General features: G+C 45.6%; 1 protein-coding gene and 1 long non-coding RNA gene across 2 annotated transcripts in view; one reads left to right on the plus strand and one right to left on the minus strand.

The window, feature by feature from the left end:
* LOC129386930 (vitellogenin-6-like) overlaps positions 1 to 15,411 on the minus strand; it is a 47,491-nt gene extending 32,080 nt beyond the window's left edge. Inside the window, exons 1-10 of the mRNA XM_055075400.1 lie at positions 15,326 to 15,411; positions 14,022 to 14,164; positions 13,150 to 13,284; positions 11,101 to 11,238; positions 9,313 to 9,486; positions 6,333 to 6,472; positions 4,428 to 4,611; positions 3,090 to 3,286; positions 2,600 to 2,768; positions 1,139 to 1,303 (exon numbers count right to left, since the gene is read on the minus strand). Coding sequence (XP_054931375.1) covers positions 1,139 to 1,303; positions 2,600 to 2,768; positions 3,090 to 3,286; positions 4,428 to 4,611; positions 6,333 to 6,472; positions 9,313 to 9,486; positions 11,101 to 11,238; positions 13,150 to 13,284; positions 14,022 to 14,164; positions 15,326 to 15,368 — 1,488 coding nt within the window. The 5' untranslated portion in view covers positions 15,369 to 15,411. The remainder of the gene's footprint in view (positions 1 to 1,138; positions 1,304 to 2,599; positions 2,769 to 3,089; positions 3,287 to 4,427; positions 4,612 to 6,332; positions 6,473 to 9,312; positions 9,487 to 11,100; positions 11,239 to 13,149; positions 13,285 to 14,021; positions 14,165 to 15,325) is intronic.
* LOC140214012 (uncharacterized) overlaps positions 1 to 17,142 on the plus strand; it is a 185,075-nt gene that overhangs the window by 158,264 nt on the left and 9,669 nt on the right. The gene's annotated exons all lie outside the window — the stretch shown is intronic.

Consider the following 17,142-nt stretch of genomic DNA (forward strand, 5'->3'; position numbering starts at 1 on the left):
TAGGCTACGCCACTGACCGGGAGTGATCGTTCGAGAGTACTACCCCTGAGTACGACTTACCTTTGCTTTTTTGTTTTTGTATGCCATCGCGGCTGATGACCGCAAGGGCGAAGTTAGGGGACGCTTTCGTCACCGAAACCCACTGCGTGTTTCTTATCGTTGTGCGCCGTTTTACCTTGTCGTCTTATCGAAGCTTCTCTCACATTGATTTGCACAGTGCATAAGATCTGCAAATTTTGTTTTTCTCAGTGTATATCATGCATTGATCAATGTCCGTCGTTACCAATAGAGGGGTTTAGAATAGGGGCCCGGAGCTCAGGGTATCCTACCAAGCGAGCTCTTTGCGTTGGCGGTCTGCCCCGCTGGGCAGGTGTTCTAGAATAGGGTTCTCGGCTTGCGCTAGCATTACGCGACTGCCGCGTCCATGTGGCTCGCGGAAGGAAAAGGAAAACACAATGCCAGAGAGAAAACAAATACATGCAAAAAGGCAATATATAATATTTTACAGGATGAAAAGTATACCAGGGAGTTTATTATTTTCCCTGCTTATTATTCTCCCTGCTTATTATTTTCCCTGGTTACTATTTTCAATGTTTTTTGTCATCACGAGTGAGATTGACATCGCAAAGCAGGTTTGGCGTGTTTGGAGCACCCGCCCTATTTTTGAACTTTAGCCTTAGGGTCGCGCGAAAACACAAACTCGAAGATACCGTTTGTGTTCGGCACATGCGCTGTGGATAGACGCTAATCGTTAGGGGCCACCTATATTTGGGGGGGAGGGGTGTATTGTGGTATTATTGTGGTGCCAAATACAAGTCATTATCGTCTGCACTTCACTGCCTTTAGAACAATTCGACTTGCTTTGTTAACCTGGCTAGTGAACAGCCCCACTACTAAGGTTACCTACAACACTTGCGAATTTTGTAAGTCCATTCCGCCCGCACTTTGGGATGACTCCAAATCAAGCATCTTTTGCTGCAACGTAACTCGACATGCATCACGACAAATAAGTCAAATCACATTGTGGCACCCTGTCTTGTGAGAATTGAGGCTGATGTTTGAACGACAAGCTAAATGATAGTGTATTGACTACTCAAGATGGAATGTGAATTGCGCAGATGCGACTATAGAAGCTCACGTTCAAGATGCGTGAGACGATCTCGGGGCTGCAGGTGCCACGGTCCTCGTCGTGGTCATCGTGTGCGTGCTTGCATCCCTTGCCCCCTGCCACTGCGCTGGCGGCCAATTTGCAGGCACTCCAAGTTCCTCGGTTGCTCTTGACGGCCTCCGATTTGCACGAGTCCTGCACAGTGGCCGTGGCGTTTGCGGTCGTTGTTAGTGTTTCAGGTTTTTGTCAGCGCGAAAATGTTGCTCCCGAAATCGTGCTCGCCTGAGTCACTCCGACAAACCTGAACACTTGAAAAAACACGGATCTCTAGAAAATATAACTCTGAAGATACGAGCCATAGAGAGGACAAGTATAGGCTAACTTCCTTGAATAGAGCACGGACTAAGCGTGAACGTTATCGTGCGGGAAGGAACGAGCCTATCACGTTCTTTTGCGCTGCAGTATTTCGTAGCATTCGGTTCTTCCGGTAACCGCTAAATATGGGTCATGCTAAGAATATGCCAAATATTGCTTTGGTGTAACTTAAGTCTGTGTAGAAACTTCTCGGGAAACAAAAGACCTGCGGATTTTGAAGTACCTTTTACCGCGTTAACCTAATGGTGGAGCTTATTCTGAAAGTCTCGTCGTCTTCTTGATCGAATTTTATTTATTTTATTATTTAGTGATACTACAATTCTAGGAAGAGATTTTCGCAGGGTGGGCGTACAGATACAAACACTGGTCAAGTATTTACAAAGAAAGCCAGAAAAAAAAAACAAAGGCCGCAAATGATTAGTGAAAAAACAAAAAGGATAAGCATTTGAAAGAACAAAGTTCAATGATGGCAGTGCAACATAGGAGTAGACATAGCATCACTGTAAGGTTTATGACATATCGTAATTATTCAGGAACATATAAAATATTGAGTAATACAGTAATACAACATGTAAGGGGCATAAAGTTGGTAACAATAAGAAATTGGTAACTATATGGGCAGCAGGGAATGTATACAACAGAAAATAGATGTTAATGGACACTGAGGCTTCTGGTGAATGACGTCAGAGATTGCTGTACTACTTGATCGTTAGTAAGTCGATTCCATTCCGTTACTGAATGTGGTGCATTTTGTGCGGAGGTTTAAATGAAATTTCCGTATAGCTGCTCAACAATATACTGACAGCGTTTGTTCCCATAGTAACGATGGCGCTGCGTTCGAACACGTGTCCTCGTATACAGCAACATGACACCGTTAGGCACGTATCTGCCTAAGTAAAAAAAAAAAATTCTTGGCTCCAATATTCGGCTGCTATAATTTGGCAGTAAGCCGTGCAAGGATACATAAGGACACCGGATCAACCGAACGTTCTGATGACTCCGCTCCAACTTCGGCTTCAAACTCCAATCGACAACTTATTTTCCATGGGCAAAATGCAGTTAAACTTCATGCTGTGCTCGCTATAGGAGGGCGCTTAGCGCAAAAATCACACTCACGGCAATTTCGTGTAATATTGCAGTGCTGACTTCCTTGAGGCTCAGGTGGAGTTTCTCGTAAAACCGCTGGGCGTCCGGTGGGGTCAGCTCGTTATTCTTGATCAGGGTCAGTCCAAAGGTGACGTGAGGGTTCATGTCGACGGCGGCGAGGAGATCCAAGAATGTGTGACTGCGAGACGCGATGGAAGCAGGATAGGCTCGCGTCATCTTGTGCCCTCAAATCATGTTAGCCCAGCGTTAAGAAATTAATGCTAATCACCAAGAAAATTAGACCATCTCCTTCGGCGCAAACTTTCTAGGAGTGCCCGCTTGAAATTATCATCTAAGGGGGATAGTTCTTTTCTCCGCCCGGTGTTGCGTATCATGTCCTGTATATGCATTATCGTGCCTGGCATCTCTATTAAATAATTAGACTTTCGTAGTTGAAACCCACGTTATACGCATTCCGTGTGTTTGATATAAGCAGGTTATGACGGGGCCGGTTACTTACAGGATGTTAACCTTGAGTTCCTTTTGGGCAGAGTGCACGTGGTGTTGGTATATATCGTTGATTTCGTCGTAGTCGAAGCTGCTGAAAGAGCGGAACAGGGTGATGAATAACTGGCTTCCGCTTGCTTTGTTGTCGATCTCCTTGATATCATCGTCCGTATACTCCAGTTCCGCCAGCTTGTTCAAGCCTTCCGCGAACTGCAATTAGAGAAAAGATTATAGGGATTTGTGTGAGTTTAATCTTTTCTCTAATAACCCTTCCTTTTTTTTTCAGAAATTAGAAAACGTGTCACATTATGGGGAAAGACAGTTGACCAGTTAAGCAGCCCTCTACAAACCACAACCGCCTTTTAACACGATTTATATTCCTTGCCTTGCTGGGAGCTCATGACTTGAGAAGCTTCTTTTTGTTGAGATCAATATAGCTGTGGTTTGATGGCGAGGGCTACCCATTTTCGTATTAGGTAATATTCAAATAAATCTAAAGCTCATGTGTAGGCAATAAGGTAAACGTTTCTGTAGAAAATTTTCCATTGAAACAATATCTGCGGATGCCTGGCACATGCGTGTTTGTTCCACACGGGCAATTTCAGAAGCAACATTTCTGACAATTCGAGATACAAGTACAGAGATCAATGCAACACTATTAATGGTGTGCTTGCAAACTGAGCGATTGGGAAACTAGTTTTCAACCCCTGTTTCATGATAAGAATGAACAGCTCCGAGTATGAGCTGTTTATGAACTCGCCAATGGCTAAACTAAGGGAGGAGCCCTTTACATTCTTCAAAGATATAGTAGGCTTAACTGAATATTTCGACAGAATTTTGATATCATTGATAGACCCAAATGAAAGATTGATTTATAACTGCTTCGAAACACGCAGTGTAAAAGAATGCGCGCTAGAAATCAGGCGCGAAATTGAGGAAATGTAAAATAGAACAAACCTAAAATCTAGCTTAAGTACACACCGACAACTTACAGAGATATAGAAAATCAGACTGTTGTCTGGTTCTGGCGAAATGTACATCGAATAGTAAGGGGAAGTGAACCAGCCGACCTGAAGCGGGAGTTATTTAAACCCACAGGTGAACACTGTACGTCTCAAACTGGAATATTCGAACTGGATTGATGTTTCTCAGCCGTCACTGCAGATGAAGTCACTGTGCGGTCAAGCACCTTCTCTCTTTCTCCACTTGAGAGGGAGGGATTGATCCGTATACATTATAATTGCCAGTTGGATTTTACGCGGACCGTGTTCTGCCGTTCTCGCAGAATCAAATTGGCGAAATGCGAGCGCGATTCGAGCACCAAGTCGCCATAGGTTTAAGGCGAGCTCACTTTTTCCTTGTTGCCGTGAAGCTCGTAGCTCTTGAAAAGAGCGTTGGGGTTCTTGAGCTCGTCGCGGGTCTTCAGGTCGCCCGTCGTGGCGAACTCCTGGGCCAGCGAGCGCTCCTTCTCGACATCCTCGGCGAGCGTGGTCTCCGTGGTGGCGTCGTGCTCTTGCAGAAGGTCCAGGGTGCGACTGCAGATATGCGTGGCCGGTGAGAACGTTGCGCAGTGGAGCGAGAAATAAGCGAAACACTTACTCTTCACAGCCGCGCTGGCGAAAGATTCACATTTAATGAAAAGCTACGTACTTGGCAGACACACGTGACCACGAAATCGAGACAGCACTTGCGCTGTAGTTTCGTTAAACAGAAATTGGCACTTTAACATACACAAACAAACAATTATGTCATTTATTTCGCCGCGTCGCAAACCATCATTAACATCGCTAAACGGCAATCTATAGATAACAAATTTACCTCTTCATAAAGTTATCTATTGATAACGGCTACAAAATGATGCTTGTACTGTGCGCACGTAAAAAGCAGAAGTTGTTGATCCCTTGTAATGCGGTATTAAGTAACGCGAGGTCTTTCCAATTTCTGATTAGGTATAGCTTCTGTGTATGTCGTTTCTGCACTAAAACATATCTCTATGCTAGCGGCGATTGGCTCAAGCGAAAGGTGAAAGCTCGAGCATGGTTCCCATGGGAGATGAGCTTAATTGCTACGAAATTACCTCATAACAGTGCTTATTTTTGTCTTCATTTACATTGCACTGGTTGAAGAGATACGCTTGTTGAATAATTACCCCAGTTGGAGAGTAAAGCTGGTTGAGGAGACCATTTATTGAAATGTTGCGTTGGTGAATGACTCGTTGATCACTTGAGCTGAGAGAAGCCTTATATTGCAGGAAGTCTTACTCTGGGTGATGACACACAGGATACCGCAAGAGGTTAGCATGTACTCAGAATTAGGTTCCCTGTAGTAAAGCTACCTCTTATTTCCAAGTTCTTTATTCAAAATGTGCGGGCTGCGCGTAACAGAACCCATGGCGATCTTTGTTTTACAGCGACACTCTTAAGAGAAATTTCGTGCCGGCGTGTTCGCTATCAATCATCAACGGAACCTGCTTTTGCTTAAAACGGAAATATGGATCCTTCTAAAATAAAGTTTATCTTGCACGCACATCACGAATAGACCGCACATTTTATGTAGGCCAGTGATCCACTTTTTTCTCACGTCTCGTTTTTCCGGCTCCGCTAACGAGGAGTTTGAAGGGACTTCGCGCTGCTTAGCGCGTTCGTGTCGCTAACTGACGATAAGCTTGTCAAGCTGACCACTTCGTACGTGGCGACGTAAGTAAACGTTTTGTTACTCGTTACGACGTTGCCTCGTCTCTGTCTGGGCCCCTCCCAGCTGCTGGTCAAGCTCCAGGCCACTAGGGAAATGCTACCTCTACGGTCGAGGGTGCCGGTCCATAACAGAACGCGCAGCCGACATTGGGGTAGTGAACCTTTGTACCACTTCATACGCACACGCTCTTGAAAGCACTGATGGCGTGCGTATGAAGGTTTCACAGGTTAGTGATGAACTTCGTTGGGAGCGAAATGCAATAAAGCCCGTGTTCCGTGCATTGGGGGCTCATTAAAGGTCCCCGGGTGGTCAAAATCAATCCATAGTCTCCCACTACGACGTGCCTCATAACGAAATCGTCGTATTGGCATATGAAACCCCAGAATTCAATTCGTCAGGGATGAATCATCACCAAGAACAGCCAGCAGACCTCTACTATACTCCCGGGAGTAGGCTTCGAGAAGTAACTAATGGAGCTTCACTGTCATTGATCAATCAGTTACTCAGAGGGGCATACATCGGCGAAGGGTCGTGTTTCTCTAGAGCAATCTCTAAATCTTACTTTAGTTTCACATGAATCTTCTTGCCCTCGCCGTGAAGCTTGAACAGGTATCCGGACTCGGCCCAGGCGTGCACGATCACGTAATTCTGCGCGGTTCCCTTGAGTTCGTAATACACCTCAGATGATGAGGAGGACGGGTGCTGAAAAAAGAGAGAGAAACGTATACACTACCGTCTTGGGCAATTTAGCCATAAGTGACGTGTCATTTCCTAGTAAAAAGTGAGCAAAGGTCTGCTTTGGGTGAGGGCGCTGGGTTTAAGAAACATATCTCCAGTATTACGAGGGATTGTGTTTTCAAGGCATTCGCATATTTGTAGATCGAGCCTGCTCAGCTCTGTTTTAATAGAGCGTATGCAAAGCCTGAAAAGGGCTTTTTTAGGCATTTTCATAGAACTTATTTCCCTTTCGAGAACACGCAGAAACGACAACTCTTGTGCACGTCGGATCCATGTTCAGCCATGTTCACAGATTTGTCACAACTTGTAAGAAAGTTTTCTAATAAGCTTCGCCGGTCGTCCCGAGGGAATTCGGTGAAAAGTGCCAGTAATTTAGTACCATGTTTAGTTTATTCTATACATAACTGAATAAAATTTTATTTGGACGCTTCCCAAAATAATTCGTACAATCGAAGTTATTTTTTGATAAAGTTATATTGTTTTTTTTTTCATAATATGGCTGACAGATTTAGATTTGCGCTCCAGGTAGCCAATGCGTTAACGTCTTCTAGCTTAATAAAGGCAGTGACACCGACAAAAGGAACCTGGGCTCCATTTATTAAGGTCAAATGAATACGAATGTACAATTTTCAGTGAAACTGTATTAGCAAACTAGCAAATAATGTTTTCGTAGCATTAAAGCCGTCTTGCTTAGCGTCAAAGGAGGTTCGGTAAGCCAGTGAAACAAATGAGGCGAGGCGGTATTGCTGTTTGCTAGAGCCCGCGTTCATGTTTGCAGCACAAACTTGACACGCAAGCACGCACGTACGCACAGAGAGACAGAAAGAGAGAGAAAGAGAGCAAGTAGTAAAACTGGACGAGCGCTAGTCCAGTCTACTTGTTTCTTTCTGTATATGCATATTAAGTTCGCGATGCGAACATGAATGCAAGACAGAGACGAATTCAGGACGAAAGGCTTGAGGCCACGCCGCCCTAAAGTTTCCGCACATGGAAGGCGTGACGTCATTATATTTTGGTAGTTTATTCTCGGGTTGAGTTAATCGTTGTCAGCAAATAAGTGCAACATAGCGTTAAAAAAGAGCCGAAGGACCCTATAACGTGAAGCGATTCCAATATGTTTTTATTCCAATATCCTGACGGGAAATTGATGCTACCGGCGACGCTAGCATCGGGCGGTGACCCTCAGTGGTGAACCGACCAATCAAACACTCTCCTCGTTTATAGCAAGTCACTTTTGTTCCCTTTCAAAACGAATAGCATTGTCTATCTTGGCAGGTTTTTGATATTCAACTGGCGTGCTATAGAGGTGAGGAGCACGTATACCAGTGTAGAGGATTTCGGTAGGACCCAGCTAGCCCAGTGATAGTAGATAACCGGACGAAGAGGATGATGCCGACGTCCGCGATTGGCCTGCTTCTCCTTGCTTAACTTGGGTTGGCTGGTGGAAAATAGTGGAAGCACGCAACGGAAGGTTAAAAAAAAATTCACCAGTATTACGATACTCCCTAATGCGAAATTTGAACGCAGCTCTAGACGTGCTTTCATTTCGCGATATATTGGCTGGCGCGGGGAAAACCATCACAATCGAAACAAGTGCGAACGAGACAAAACTAAGCAAAGCAAACAAGCGTGAGCAAGAGCTGACGCGAGCGGACGATAATACGAAACGAGCGGTCCGGCTGGGACCAGGTGCGAGTAGGCATCGAGTGGTCGGGCAGGTCCGCTGGAGACCAGTGTGCCGCGCGCACGTCACCGAAGGGGCCGCTCTGATTGGTCTCCGGGGTTCGCGGCCCGCGGAAGAACTGCGTTCTAAAATGCCGCTAGAACGGATTCTCATCGAAGAAGTGTTGGTAGAGCGATGTCATGAACGTTCCGGAAGGGCTGAACAACGTTATGCTGCCACGCAAAAATTTTTTGTCATACGCAAATGAATTCATGCTCCCAGGCAGCTCCGAGTAGCCACTGTCCTAGTGATGGGCGGGCAGTCATCGTCTGTTTGTTTCGGAACAGGTAGTCTCTGGCTATAGCGAAAAAAAAAAGAAAATTCAGTTTTGTTCGACATACTAATGCATCTTTAATGCGTACACGTCACTTTGACGTGGTGAGCTTTCGATAGTGTTGTGACGTCTCGAAAGAGACCAGTGAAGTGGGTGCAGCCGTAAAACCCTTGACCGTTATCGGAGGGCTAATTGCACAAGGGATATTTAATGTAAAATTATTAAGTTTTTGTTTGGGCTAATTATGCATCGTTACTGTGTTCCCGTCAGATCACATGGGCAGCTCTCGCGGATTTTTGAGGTCGCGTGAGAGACAGGCGAAGTGGGGGTGGCGCGAAAAATGTTTGATCGATTGCAGAGGGCCGATTGCAGAAATGGAATAGAAACAGTCTGGAAGAGATTTATGCTATAGCGCCCAAAGATGTGGCCTACCAAGTTTTCAGAACCTATCTTGTACTGTATGCGACCGTGATACGAGAAATTTAGAAGCGTTACACGTGACACTTACGTACTTACCAGCGCTCTGGTTTCGCCACTCCGCTTTCTATCAGCAACGAGGATTTTACCGCCGAATGAATAAAATTGAGTTTTTAAATATTATTTTGCCGCTCACCGTGGTAGCCCGCTAACTATTGCGTCAGGTTGCTGAGCTGGAGGGTCGTCGGTTGCATCGTGACTGCGGCGGCCATGTTACTTTCATTCGCCAATCCACTTAGAGTTTCTCATTCCCTTAGGCATCGGAACATTCAACACGCCCGTTCAGAACGAACTCCGGGCCTACGCACATCTGCCGTATAACTCGCTCACCATTTCCTCCTGCACTTCGCGCTTGACGCACTTCTTCGCCACCTCCCAGCCTATGACGGCAAAGCTGGGGTGGTCGCACTTCTCCAGGTTCTTAACCTTGGTCACCTCAAGGTAGCCATGCTCTTCTTCTTCGCGAACGACGTACATCGTCTCGCAAGGGCCGTGGAGGCCATCCTGTAGGAAATAATATTGCACTAGAGCAAGCGTTACACAAAGGAGAAAGGTATATTGCGGGAGGGTCGAACAAATTTTAGCTTGCAGGTACATTGTTTGTAACTTTGGAACAGCACCAAACGATGGGTCAAGAAGGACTAAGGATGTGCGAATATAAGCAGAAAGATGTGTAGGCTAGCAATGTAGCCACAGGGATATGTTTGACACGCTAGGCGATCTCCTTGAAGCTGCAAAAAAGTTTACAAATTTGATTTCTTTCTTTAATTGTCCCTGCTATCACTCCTGAAAACATTTTAGTCTCAGTCACTGAATGAATCTTCTTACTCTCTTTTATTGTAATTGTCCATTTGTTTTGTCTAATCACACGCCACAGGCTGCTCTTTTGTTCGCAGTTTTCAATCTTTTCCAGCTCCTCATTTCACTCGTGTAATTAATATTATTAAGGTATTTCTTATACCAGTGATGACGCATCCCTAATTGTCTGTGCAATATTTGAGATAATCACCAGTTGTCTTTCCTTGATGACGGTGAAACTAGCAGGAGAAAGAGGAACCTTCAGCTCGATTCGAAACAGTGCGAAAGAAGGAGACCAAGCAAGAACTCAAACTACAGAGCACTTTGGCGTTTGTGTTCTTGCTTACTCCCTTTTGCACTTTTTTGATTCCAATATGTATGAGATAGCCCGTCTCAACGCTCTCGAAGCCGAACCGTTTAATTGGAGCAGGACATGCTCTTCGGCATGTTGGTGCTTGTTCAATGATATAATGCAGTGCAAGGACACAAACAGTATGAGACACGTACACGTGAGTGACCCGTGTCTGTGTCTCCTATTGTTGCCTTTGTCGTCGGGCAGGATTATGTTATTTTAATTATATATCAATGAGCGAACATCGTCGGAGGGCTAGTCGGATTGAATTTACGCGGTTAGTTCTGTATTGTACTCTCTTAATTCACGTTGTGGGTGGAGACTGAAACTTTCATTCAGCGCCTCCGTTGCGAGCTTTAATGGGAATAATGAAATTAAATTTGGAGTGGAAAAAGGAAACGTCTTGTTACGACTGCCATGTGACAGTTGGACCAAAAAAACCCTGCATGTGTACGTTGCCCAGCTTAAGAGCGATGCTTTGCGATCCGTGAAAGAATGCGCACTCGGTGAATGTCTCGCAGGCTGAAATAAGAGTTCACTGATTCATTTGGCTTTGGTATTGGGCTGCTGAGCACGAGGTGGTGGGATTGAATCCCGACCCCGGCGGCCGCATTTCGATGGGGGCGAATTGCGAAAACACCCGTGTACCTTGATTTAGGTGCACGTTAAAGAACCCTAGGTGATCCAAATTTCCGGAGTCCCCCACTACGGCGTGCCTCATAATCGTATCGCCGTTTTGTCACGTAAAACTAGCATAATTCACTGATTCATTGAGTCATCGAAGAACACGTGAATCTATCTTGGCAGGTTACGTTTTTTTTATTGCTATTACTCAGCACAGAACATGACTTTTTTCGCGGATATCGTTAAAGCTGCATCTCTTGACGCACTTCGTAATACGTATACGAACGTCTGCACGCGCAACTACCTGCACATCTTTATATAGCCTGCCTCGGCTGCCAGCTTACCTCTTTGACGTGGTACTCCTTGTCATCGCGGTGGTCTTGACGTCCCTTGACGAGGTCCAGTTGGAAGAGGGACAGCACGCCCTTCTTCACGTTCCTCACCCACAGTGGTTCGCTCTTGCCGATCTCTATCTCCTCGATCTGCAGAAAGTGGTATACAGGACGGGGACAGGCGCGAACAATTCCTAAGTGCTGGCTCTGGTTGTCGGTTCACAATCGCTGCTAAAGTGTCGACTCGCTCGCTGTGTTTAAGATGAGGCTCTAGTTTGGGGCCAGCTACGATTTCCCCCATTCAAATGCACGCGAAATGCTGAAGCGCTTTTGTGAGACAACCGCTGAGCCGATTTGAGGGAAGCTTGTCGGATTAGAGAAAGAAGGTTGAATAATACGGACTCTAAGAAACAGAATGAGACGAACTTTTACAAATTGTTCCGGAAACTCGTATTTTTAACAAAAAGAAAGAGCAGCAGGAAGTTTACTAGCCCGTAACTCTGCACCAAAAACAGATATCGAAGTTCTCTAAACCACGTCCTTCAGAGGATCTAAAGCGGTCAAATCTGATTTATAAATTTTCAACTTACGTGAAATTCTCCCAGTGTTTACGTGGGTTACAGAGGTCGCGTTTGGTACCTTTCACTGAAATGTGGTGTCTGCTGCAGTGCGAGAATGACAGCGAAGCGGCAACGGGAGAACCGTAGCTTCAACGACCTTTCCTGCTAACGCGGAAGGTGTTAGCCAGGCACCGCCGCTCTATGAGAACAGCACCTCCCAGGCGCGTACTTTCACCGGATGCGCAAGTAACATGGGCCCTCACTGCCAGCGCGAGAGGAGACAGGCGATGAAGCATCCGGGGGGGCGGGGGGTTCGAGCTAGGCATCACATGTGCCGGAAGTGCGTCATTTATAGCGAGGCTGAAAACAAAGTCTTCGCTTACTTCAGCCTGTTTTGCCCCATGCATCAAATGTTATACACAGTAACAGATGGAAGAAGTGCATTGATCCAAACACCCTGCTTGATTGACGTCAGCTACCGGCCAATAACAGCCATGTGTGGGAATCTGGAATTTGAAGGCATAGACTGTCGCCGGCAGCTTTGAGACGGGTGAGAAGAAGCCTTCTATTTCAAAAAAATAAGTGTTCAAGAAAAAGTTAACCTCGCGTTCCACTTGTGTACTGCACGGGCCGCACACAACTACAAAATGTAGGTGAGGTGTTCACAGCTGCGTGTGCTATTCGTGGAATGTGTTTTCTCACCATGCCTGAGGGGTGGTTCAGCGAATCTTTAAAGGGCAAGAGCAAGATTGAGTTGGTCGCTACACAACCCTTCCGAAGGTAAGTGTTGCGGTGAGCGAGATTTACGTAAGACAAAAGAAGTCGTTCAAGTGAAATACCACCTAAAGTTTCCGCGCTGCTACCTCGTGACGTCATAACATTTGCACACCGTCTGCTCGGGACTAGGCAATAGGTGGTGTTTAAAAATGGTTGGCTATGACATGTTTCCGGCTCTGCAACAAGTGGCGTACAAAACCCGACTTCTATGACGTGTTGCTGGCTCCCGCAATCGGTTCCGCAGGCATTCAACCAGCGAAAGCATAGCCTTTATGATCTGCCGTAGATGTGGACACCGATTGTTGCTTCCGGTGCGCACAGTCCACAAAAGCAATGCATTCGAAATTCCTTCTTAGTGCTTAGGAGAATGTGGACGCGGTGCGCTCCATTTACACATCACCTCTATACGCGTAGTTTGGCAAACAAGAAACGTAATACTCGGATACTTCTACCATGGCTTGTTAATGGTTTTGATAGGAAAGTTCTTAGCGCCTTGAAATACTTATCTGTAGGGAATTTCGTGGGCTGAAAACATTAGGGATGCGTTTGTGTACAATTAACGGCTCGCGTGGTCATGTCCATTGTTGTTGTTCAGTCTTTGCTTTCTTTTAATTTTGCTTTTGTAACTGTGTGTGTGAGGCTCGCAAGTGGCACAAACGGTGCCGCTGTTTCGACGGCAATAATTCTCCCGAAAAAAAAAAAAAGAAACAACAAGACACTGTACCTTCCCTTCGTCGAACTTGGCGGCAAAACCTTGTTCGAGAGCACCGAGGAGGTGATTGTTTGACGCGTACTGGAACTCGTGATTAGACAGGTCGATCTCGTCCGAGTTGAACGTGTCCGTTTCGAAGTTCACAATCTGGAGGAATGAGTGGTAAATGCTTCTGATTTGTATATTGCTTCAGAGAAACAGAGGAAGAAACTTGATCTATTATGAAGCAGAGACCGCGAGAACGCTAATATTTGTAACATTTTTCTCTCAAAGCAAAATGTCTGTCGAACTTTCTTTCTAGGCGGCTGTGTAAGTACTTGCGTCTCCTACTATCTCATTTCTCCAGTTTCCAAGTACTTTTACTGGAAAAATTATAAGGACTTCAAAACGCCGCCTCATTAAGGGCCAGAGTGAAGGTTTATAAAAAGGGCCAATATAGGCACGTCTCTGATGCTGCTCCTCAAGTAATATGAAGGTAATTGTCTGTAACGTCCGGTAGTCATAAAGCGGTCTAACATCCGCATATTTTAATTAGCCTCACTATGGTTCTGCTTTGAAGATACGACAGAGAGAGAGAGAGAGAAAAAGAGTAAATATTGTTATTTAGCACCCATTCCGGTGCCTTATCGAAGATAGAAAAATTATCTGTGTTATTACGAAGAAACATAAGGGATGCGCCATATTTGTGTAACTAAAGCTAAAGAACGCTGATCTATAGTGCTGAAAAAAACAGCAATTGAGGGCAAATCTCTAGCAAATAAGATGAACTCCATCTCTGTCATCTCAACCGCCTTTAAGCTGTTGTGGCGATCGCTCACTTGGCGAGGGCAATTTTGTGGTAATTATTAATTCACTCTATCTGAACTTAGTTTCTCTGAGGTTACCTTGAAGTGCGTGTGATCGGGCTTAGGCTGCATGATGACCTTGCTTCGGAATCCAAGACCAGTCAACTGATGCCGCTGCTCAGGGTTTAGAATGTACATCGTTCCGTTGTACTCGTACACATATTCCCTGCCGACTTCGAAGCCTGGTGACCCCAGAGAGAGAGAGAGAGAAAAAAAAACATTCAGTACATATTCCTTTATTGCTTAAGCGGGAAAAGCGTGTGTACCGTGAGAAGGAAAAGGACATAATTAAACTTCCTTTATTCCCTTTACTCATTGTAGGCGCATGTCAGTGCTGTTAGGCCACTCTGCCGCCAAGTTATGCTATAATCGACGTTCTGCACTTAAATCATTCTTACCGCAGCTGAATCATGACGTCGAAAAGAATTAAACCTTTAAACACAGCAAGGTAGAAAATTCAATTTCTTTATGTAGGCACATTCCACCTGTAAAGATTTCCAATCTTATCTGCGTTTAGGCTGCAGCTTTAGGCTATACTTATAACACATTTTTACAAAAATACTTATAAAAAAAACCACTTTCTGATTATGAGGCATGCCGTAGTGGAGGACTCCGGAAATTTTGACCATCTGGGTTCTTTAACGTGCAACTAAATCTAAATACCACGGGTGTTTTCGCATTTCGCCCCCACCGAAATGCGGCCGCCGTGGCCGGGATTCAATCCCGCGACCTCGTGCTCAGCAGTCCAACACCATAGCCACAGAGCAACCACGGCGGGTCTATACTTATTGGCACCGGAAAGTTCAAGCACGATGAAACTGAAACCAGAAGCCTGGTATGAAAAGCGTGTTACTTTCAACAGCTGTCTTAAGTAAATGCGAGCAATGAAGTTAGCACCATTCCTTTAAGAAGCAAAAAAAAATAAATAAAAAAAGAACCGTGCATGCTTAGGCTATCACAATGCTGCAAAATTTTACACTAATATGTGTAACGCGAAGCTCTGCCTCTATTTTCTTTTAGGCTGACGCTTTCTTTGTCCAACACCTTGTGGCTTTACACGGCAGGATGTTTCGCCATGTAAACTTGGTGTTTCATGGGGACCGGGAATTGCTGAACTGTTCCGATACCAAAGGTGACGCATTCAGTGCCGGCCCGATCCCGTAGACTCTCCAATCAAATGTGGTCACTTAGTCGGGCGATCATGGCACTAGTGCTTGTTTTGTGTCATCGCAAGGGTGACATGTTCGAACCACATAGTCACAAACGGTAAGTGCACAGACAAAACTGGCAAGACATGGTTTTCATCCTAGGCGCCACGTGCGATTCATTCAACATCAACTCACCGGAGGCTGCGGCAGCCAGCAGCACTATCCATAGCACTGTCATGATGGCAGCTCAAGTGTTCACGTCCATTGCAAGCGGAGCTCTAAATGCCTCCGCTCGCTCTTTGAAGGCGTGAAGTACTGGGTTGTCTTCTCTAGGGCGGATGAGAGGGAGGGTAGCTTTGCATTTGGCGCAAGGGTGCGGTAATAAAGAAAGGGGGTCGGGGGAGGACGGGGGAGGAGAAAGCATCCGCAGACTTCGAAGTGCCTAGGGGAAAGATGAAACGGTTGTTTTCTTAGCCTCGCATTTCCAGCAGTGATAATACCATGCGTCCAGGGAAACCTCATTCGAGCAGGTCACTCGTCCTAAGTCTCAGTCTGGGCTCAGATTTCTCGATTGCGAAGCGTGCGGTCTTCTCGAGCGTCGCCGGTGAAGTAGCGGCCTCCTGGGTGTCACGTACGGGGTGGCTGAATTCGCCCTTGAAACTAAGTTCATACGATACGTCGCACAGGCTCTCTGCACTGCTGACTATTTTTTTGCACGTGTGGCTGGGTCGTGCCTCAGTTGGCCTTTAAAAGACGTAACTTTATTTCGAAAGCGTTTTCACATAACTGGAATCCGGAAAGTTTTCAAATAACGGTTATAGAAGTAAGCTGAACGCGAATTTGGAGGCCTGCGGTGAGAAAGTGCCAAATGTGGCAGTCAGTGGGCTGGCGTGGAAAGCAGTGAGGTATTGAGCGAGCGAGGTCGGTCAAGTAAGCGAGTGGTCATGCGTTTGCTACCGTGTCTATATATTCAGTTACCAAGTTTCCTATTTTCCTTGTGGAACTTTCTTTTTTTGTAGCAGGGTCAGGCTCAGTAGTCACGACGCATGCAAAAAAAAAAAAAGGCAGTTTAGCCCAAAGTAGAATCATTGAGAGCGATAGCAATGGTTAGCGTTGCGCTGAAGGCGATTCAGAAATGCTGGCATGACGAGGAATGAACGAAAACTTTATTAATGTTAAAAGATGCCGCTAGGTTAGGGGGCGCTGAGGTGCAGGCCGATGATGAACTTTTCCAGGCACTAATGAACATAGTCAAGCTGCTACTTGGCAGTTTTTTGTTCTTGTCTTCGCGTTAGTTATGTGCAGATGCTGTCATGAATCGCAAATAAATTGATTGATTGATTGATTTATTGATTGGTTGATTGATTGATTGATTGATTGTTGATCGATCGATCACACGATATAGCGTTGGTAGTGTTTTGTCTTAGCGAGGATGAGCCAGTCCAGTGTAGGTGAGAATGAAAGGCCACAGAAACTTGGGAAGGGATGGGGGAGAGGAATGACATACCAATAGCACTTGGTGTTAGTCTTGTTATCCTTGGCACTCAGAGCAAGGCCTTGATTGTGCCCTAATGCGGTACTGGCGAATGCGACTTGGCATTGTGCCCACCGTAAGAGCGTTACATGCTCTCTGATTAAGGTTGGGTATGGGCGTGAGAATTTTGCGCCTTTGGAGCGGTATTTGTTCAGAGTCAGGCGCACTGTCGTTATTGGGAACATGTAAGGAGACCGTAGATAATGGGAGCTCGTAGTAACTCTTCTTGAGCCTGCTGGTTAGCTGCTTGATTGCCCAGCGCATCCCTGCGTGTCGGAGATGCAGATTATTTTCGTAGGAGCATTGAGGCGTGCCTGAATAAGAGTGGCGGTGTTGGCTCCATCTTGTCGGAAATGTAGGTCATCTTAAGTACAATGCCTGGCAAAAAATTCACGTTCCTCGCGCAATCATAAGCGTTACAAATAATTATTGAACCCTTGTCTCTGCACTTTGTTTATATGCATTATTCATTTTATTT

Source organism: Dermacentor andersoni, chromosome 11 (genome assembly GCF_023375885.2).
Source record: "Dermacentor andersoni chromosome 11, qqDerAnde1_hic_scaffold, whole genome shotgun sequence".
In the NCBI taxonomy this organism is placed as follows: domain Eukaryota; kingdom Metazoa; phylum Arthropoda; class Arachnida; order Ixodida; family Ixodidae; genus Dermacentor; species Dermacentor andersoni.